Consider the following 6,646-nt stretch of genomic DNA (forward strand, 5'->3'; position numbering starts at 1 on the left):
TGTAGACTAAGCTTAGTTCGTATGTTATCAATTCTTGTTTCAATGTTAATTGTAATCTTCAATTGCCATGTTTCAAACAAAATTTCAAACTAACATATATGTCCAAGTGTTGCCTACTGCACCTTCTTCTCTACATGTCGAACAAATACAATTCATTGTGGCACACAAAGTTCTCTGATGCAGGTATTGTCACTCTTCTCTTTAGTTATAATTTGTTGTGTAAATTATTTTGCGTAGGTTGTTTCTTAATTTCAGGTGTAGAAATAAGTAAATTATGTTCTGTGCTTATTAATTTAGTTGGTACGTCATTTCTGTACTCACCAATTTATTTTGGTAAACTGTGTTCTTTACTTATCTACTGTTGTTAAAAACAGTTAAGTAGGTGTGACCTTTAAGAAGTGAAAATAAGTGAAAAAAACTTAATTGAGTGCTTTCGTGTTGCAGTGTATTAATTATTGGTACAGTCTTGCTTTCTTAACATTTGGTAGGTGTTGACCTACTAAAGATTTGCATCATTAAAATATCTAAGAAATGCAGCTTATTGAATACAAGTAGTTGGACAAATTTAGTGAATAAATCCTTGTTGTTATAAATATGAAGCATGCTTATCATGATATTATGGAAAACTAGACATAGTACGTGGGTTCTTTATGTGGTGCACAATGTCTTCACGTTATGAAAATTGCTCCGAAGAAACTGTGAGCAACAAGTACCAGGTCCTTGTAATTGATCTCGTTTCTGATGATGAAAACTTTATATGCAGTGAAAAGGAAGTAGCTGATACTGAGCCAAAGTTCTTAACTGCTGAGCAACTTCGAGTTGTTTACAAAAACGGTAGGAAGAAGCAAAAGTTGTGTCACACAGCTGTCGTGCATGATTCCGTCCGTAAATTTCATGCTCCTGAGATGAATGATGCTGTGAATTTGAACATAGGAATCAACATGAATTCAAAGGAAAAGCAGACCAAATAACACGACCAAACATCGAAGAAGGTTGCTGTTGTTGAGCTGTCATCAGATGATTCCAGTGCTTAAATGTTTATTACAGCATTATGGGGAATTATAGCACCACCCTTTTGTTGTTTTGACCGAGTAAGTTACAGTATGATGATGTACTATGTATTTTGGTTAAATGTTGGTACAAGTGTGTACTCGGTTGTCTTCTTTGTACACATTATATGTTATGTGTATTTCATGTTCATGTATGTATAAGTCGTAGGTATGGTGCAGCATTTTCAAAGTCTTTTTGTTGGGCAATATAGTTGTATGTAAATGAACAATTCCAATGCTAAATGACTTATGTTTTTGTTGTACAATACATCCTCAATTCCTCACCTCAGAAATGTTCAACTTTCAATTTCAGTCATTGGACTTACAGTACTGAACGAGGATATCTTGCTACGAAAATTAATTGTATGTTAAATAATTTTGCACTTTAATACAAGGGCATGTAATACAAGTCATTTGAAAATTTATTTGGAAGTGCACAACTGTATGTAATACACGGATAGTGCACAAGGGTATGTAATACAAGTCATTACAAGTAAAACTGGAATTAAAAATCAGAATTAAGGGTAGTGCACAAGGGTATGTAATACAAGTCATTACAAGGAATTTGCAATACAAGAAAGTAGAGCATATACGAAATTGAATAGAGTTTTAACTTGATCATTTCTTTATAAAAAACGAGTGCCAGCTCTTGCCAAAATACCAGATTACAAAATCGACATCATCGACCATTACGAAAACTAAGTTCTAACTGGTCACAAATTCAAAAACCATTGTTCCAAAACAAACATAAATCTTCAAGCGCTAGTCACCACGCAACAACCTCTTAACCAAGCAAATTCTTCCACGCTCGCCAAGTCTTTTGAATAATGCCAAGTCATTATGGTTGTTGAACAATAACTTAGCTGCAGCAACTTGTTCATCTTCTGAAAGGTCGGTAAGACCCTGCAATGCATCCAAAACGGTATCTTGAACATCAGAAATTTTGTTGTCCGCGGAAATTTGCTTGATCAATTGTGACATCGTGTCTTTCGTGATGTGAGCGAGGTTGTTGATTGCTTCGACTATTGATTCATCATGCTCGCTCGTGTGCTTCCTTTTCTTACTTTTCGAAGATGTACCTGCATTTGTTTTAGACGTTGGCGTATGCGTCTCAGATAGTGAATCATCAGCACCATCGAAAGGGATAAATGTACGAGTCTCGCCAATGAACTCTTCGTTCGGAATTTCTTCGCTAAGTTTCAGAACTTGTTGTAACGCATTCTCAAAATTCTTTGAATGCTCCCCAGTAGCTCGATCGTTTCCGAAAATTTCACCCCAATCATTGAAATGCATCCACTGCTTATGCCGCATTGCTCTAAAACTTGGGTCATGCTGCATCAATCATCAAGTGAAGGAGTAATCAATAGACTTTCTAAAGTTTTGAGATTACAAATACCTATTAACTCCAACAAACAATGTATATATTTCTTTTCCAAAATTTCACCATTTTCTTTCACGATCCAGACATACTTTTGTCCAAAGTTCAAAGTACTATACAATACATACCTTCACAATTGATTCCCAAGTCTCGTCTGTAGCATCGATCGTGTTATCAGTATCATTCCAACCAACACCACTCTTGGATAACAACGTCACCAAAGTACTATATGTTTTCTTCCATACATGTATTTTAGAATTTATGTGAGGATTCCTACGTATATTTGTTCCTGGAATTGCTGTCTGCATTGCATTCTCCAACAAAGTCAAGTAACCCGCTTTAAAACCAATCTCACTTTTCCAACCCTTTGTCATTACTTCTTTGAGCGACTGTATTAAGACATCTTCTTCACGGCCACTCCAACTTCGCCGTGTCTTGTCCGGTTTCTTGTACCTCGCAATGCGGCTACCAGAAATTGCTACACTGTCCATGAGTAGAAGAAAGCTGAGTGGAGTATTTCTGTCATGAAACGAACATCATAAGTACATAAGAGTACTCATTGAGAAACTAAAAATGGTGAAAACCAAAAAAAATTCCAAAATGTAACATTAAAAGATTTAAGCTGCATATACAATGTCATCGAGTGAAAGTTCCGTCAATTACACTCATTGCTCTGAAAACAACTACAACATCAGATTTAGAAAAACAAAAAAAAGATGTGCAACCCCAGACAATGACATATTACAAAAAGAATAGCTAATTGTAGGTGTTCCACATGGACATTGCGCACTGATCTCGCCAATTAACCCACTCGTTCGACGCCTCAAAACTGTTTATATACTCATTCTGTGTATCATGAATGAGACTGCCGACTTCTTCTTCGTTTTCCTCTAAAGGATCATCGGGCATTTGGTTATGGATGAAATTATGTAATAGACTGCAAGCAAGAATTATTTGGTTTTGAACATGCAAGGGGTAGAACGAAGGACTTCGAAGAATAGCTCATCTCTTTTTCAACAAACCAAATGCTCTTTCAATAATGTTTCTTGCTTGTGAATGCCTCCAATTGAATAACTCCTTATGATCTTGTGGGGCGGATGCACGATTGCCCCAAGCATCCTATGATATCTTACTCGTCTGTACGGAGTCAAAAAAACCCTCGACATTAGCGTAACCATTGTCACAAAGATAATAACAACCTGCACAACGGTTAAATATCAAATAAGAATTCTCTGGGACAAGATTTCATGGTAAATGTTCGTAGAACTAAAAAAGTAGACACAAGTAGACAACAAACTTATTCACACATAACCTCTAGCAACCTTGAATGCATCATCCCGAGTTAATGCATCTCTTAAAACCCTGGCGTCAGCGGCAGATCTCTCCCATCTAGTAAGAGCATAAATGAAGTTCATATTTCTATCACAAACCCCCAACACATTAACTGCAATATTTCCTTTTCTTGTTCTATATTTGGCTTTGTCTGTGGCACGAACATGTACTCCGATATGAGTTCCATCCAACGCACCAAGACAACCCTTTCACAACAATGAAACGAGGTAAATAATTCTTAGACAATACTGAATTTAATTAGAAATAAGTTGATCGACAACTAAAAAACCAAACCAATTTTGTAACAGAGTAATACCTCAAACCATTTCCAAGGATCGCTGTCACAATTCGCATCGACAGGTGTAGGTTTCACAAGAAGTAACGTATGCAACTTCAACAACGCACGCATAACTTCATGAAAATGTGCGCTCAATGTCTGTCCACTACGCATGTAATCATGACTGGTTACCCGATTTTTCTTGTGGTGTGCCAATATAGACAAAAACATTGCAACCTTCTCTTGGACGCGGACATATCGAGAATCTGTTAGTCCTCCTAAATGCATTAAAAGATAGCACAACCTTCCGAATGCGTTTCGGTTCATTCTCAAGTTCAACACGCATTGAACATCCCCCGCATCAACAATCATATTCAAATGGCTAAATTGAGCATTGATTCTTTGTGTCATGCTGTATGAAACAGGTCTGGTACGAGTGACACGATGTCGATGGGCAACCATTCTCGTATGTGGTCGGATTAGAAGACACAACATCAATAAATTTGTAAACAACAGTTGTTTTACCATTAGAACCAGTAGAAGATTTCTACGTTTCATGTCCATCTTGCCACAAAACTCAACAAACGACAAGACATTAATATTCAGCTGCACAAAAAAAGAAGACTAATGAAAATTTAAAAAAAACACAGACACTAAAGGGAATCGTGTTTGCAAGTTCGCACTTTGTGGGATATGAGAAATCGTGTGCATTTTATTACAATGAAATAAAACGAATATATGCATTTTCGAAAACTAATGTATTATCACTAAAGACTTTTGAATGCACGATTGAAGCCTCAAATGTTGTATCGCACTTAAAAGTCGGTGATGGAATTCAATAGTTACATCCGAAAATGAAGAAGAATTGATTAATTTGTAAAACAAATCAGTCGCTGAGAAATTTAACAAATTTTTCTTGTAGTAGATTATTTACCTGCTGACAGTAGGTCGTTGACAAACTACTTGCGAGACTCCGAACAGGATTTCAATAGACGATATGTAGTAAACCACAATCAAGAACGAAGGCGGCCATTTTCAATCGAAGAGAAGAAATAAGTGAGAAATGGGAATCCACGTTGTTTAGGTAGGGCGAAGGGTAATCTTGAAAAAGAGACAAGCTTTCTGATCTACTGTAGAAATATGGACTAAGAATACCTTCGTGACTTTGAGATTCAATTCCTTCATTTTCACGTTTCTACAGTGCCTCAATCCCGGGCCCATGGTTATACCAATTGGTCTAAAAAATGAACCAAACACTTGACTAAAAGTGTTATCCTACGCTAATCCCAAGTACCAAACGTGGCATTAGCTTCTATTTAACTAGCTATGACATACTTTTGTAATAATGATTGACATTAAACTTATATAGATTCTTAGACACAATTTATGAAAAATTTAGGAATATGTATATCATGATTAATTCGTTCAAGGCCAATTATTAATGGTCATGTCTGAATTTCAAATAATGTTTCATATAGGGACTGTGTCAAATGATGTGTATATCTAATATCTAAAGTTTCGTGTGTGTTAGTGTATACTCATTAAAAAAAACACACACACACATATATATATTCATACTAGGGATGGAAATTTCCTCCGAACCCATTGGAGGATCCGATACCCGACCCGAATAGAAGAGGGTATGGAGAGATTTTTAGACCCGATTAAATAATTGGGTAATCGGGTATGGGGATTTTCGGGTTCGGGTATGGAGGCGTGTTTGCTATAATCCGACCCACACCCGACCCGAATACCCGCTTTAAATTAATATATATAAATATATATATAGATATATATGTATGTATATATATATATATATAGTAATTATATTTATTTATATTAAAGATTCATCTTCTCAAATCCAAGTAAATCGGTACTTTTTCTTTTCTCTTTCCTTTCACTTTCACTTTTACGTTTCAAGGTTTTACCACTCTTTTATTTTGCATTCAATTTCTCATCTTCTCCACTGGTAAGTTTATTCCATGTTTGACTTCAAAAATTGAAAAATACTTTATTTCTTTATTATGGTTCATTGTATTCCTTTTTTGTTTGCATATTTTCCAATTCATTTTAGGGTTTTTTTAACCAATTAATTTTGGAAGTTTGGAATGTACGTGACTTTTTTTTTTATTGGTTTTGGTTTTGGTTTTTTTTTTTTAACTTGGGCTATTTTTAATGTTTGGTTATTTTTTCTAGAAAGTTTATTTTGCAAATTTTTATCATTAATAATTTTTCTTATTTTTCATTTAAATAATTTTTTAAATATTCATAACTTCATTGAAACAATTTAAATTTGAAAAAATTCAATTGTATATGATAATATGGTATTTGGATAGGGTATGAGTATCTGATAATCCGATGGGTATGGGGATGAAGATGAAATTCAATACCCGATGGGTATGAGGATGAATTTGATAAATGGGTATGGGGATGGATGTATGAAATCCGACCCATACCCTACCCATTGCCATCCCTAATTCATACGTACCACTCCCAAGAACTTAATCCAGTCAATGTAAGATATCTAACATACATCTTTCACGCCCAAAAATAAACATCTGAGCGTGAAATTTACAGGACATTAGCGGGAGGTCCATAGGGGCAATCCAA

At 35.4% G+C, this 6,646-nt stretch overlaps 1 protein-coding gene across 3 annotated transcripts; it reads right to left on the minus strand.

Moving 5' to 3' along the window:
- Nucleotides 1–1,691: 1,691 nt before the first annotated feature.
- LOC142518711 (uncharacterized) lies at nt 1,692–5,002 on the minus strand. 3 transcript variants are annotated; one of them, XR_012813626.1, is made up of 5 exons: nt 4,971–4,996; nt 4,076–4,612; nt 3,740–3,965; nt 2,556–3,626; nt 1,692–2,381 (listed from the first exon to the last, which is right to left on the minus strand). XR_012813626.1 is itself a non-coding variant. In XM_075621521.1 (4 exons), exons 3-4 carry the CDS (start codon nt 2,916–2,918, stop codon nt 1,812–1,814), a joined length of 933 nt encoding a protein of 310 aa, XP_075477636.1. In that variant the 5' UTR covers nt 2,919–3,965; nt 4,076–4,612; nt 4,971–5,002; the 3' UTR covers nt 1,692–1,811. The 3 variants fall into 3 exon arrangements, 2 of the variants coding, with proteins under 2 accessions (XP_075477636.1, XP_075477637.1); XM_075621521.1 differs by having other exon boundaries at nt 2,556–3,965; nt 4,971–5,002; XM_075621522.1 differs by lacking the exons at nt 4,076–4,612; nt 4,971–4,996 and having other exon boundaries at nt 2,556–4,024.
- Between the last annotated feature and the right edge of the window lie 1,644 nt (nt 5,003–6,646).

This window comes from Primulina tabacum, chromosome 11, assembly GCF_025594145.1.
Source record: "Primulina tabacum isolate GXHZ01 chromosome 11, ASM2559414v2, whole genome shotgun sequence".
Lineage (NCBI taxonomy): Eukaryota > Viridiplantae > Streptophyta > Magnoliopsida > Lamiales > Gesneriaceae > Primulina > Primulina tabacum.

Bases quoted from the DNA above. Each gene is read 5' to 3' on its own strand.
- LOC142518711 (XM_075621521.1), bottom strand. From the start codon at position 2,918: ATGGACAGTGTAGCAATTTCTGGTAGCCGCATTGCGAGGTACAAGAAA. The intron at 2,382-2,555 runs GTATGTATTGTA...TGATTGATGCAG, and splicing joins CTTGGGAATCAATTGTGAAG to CATGACCCAAGTTTTAGAGC.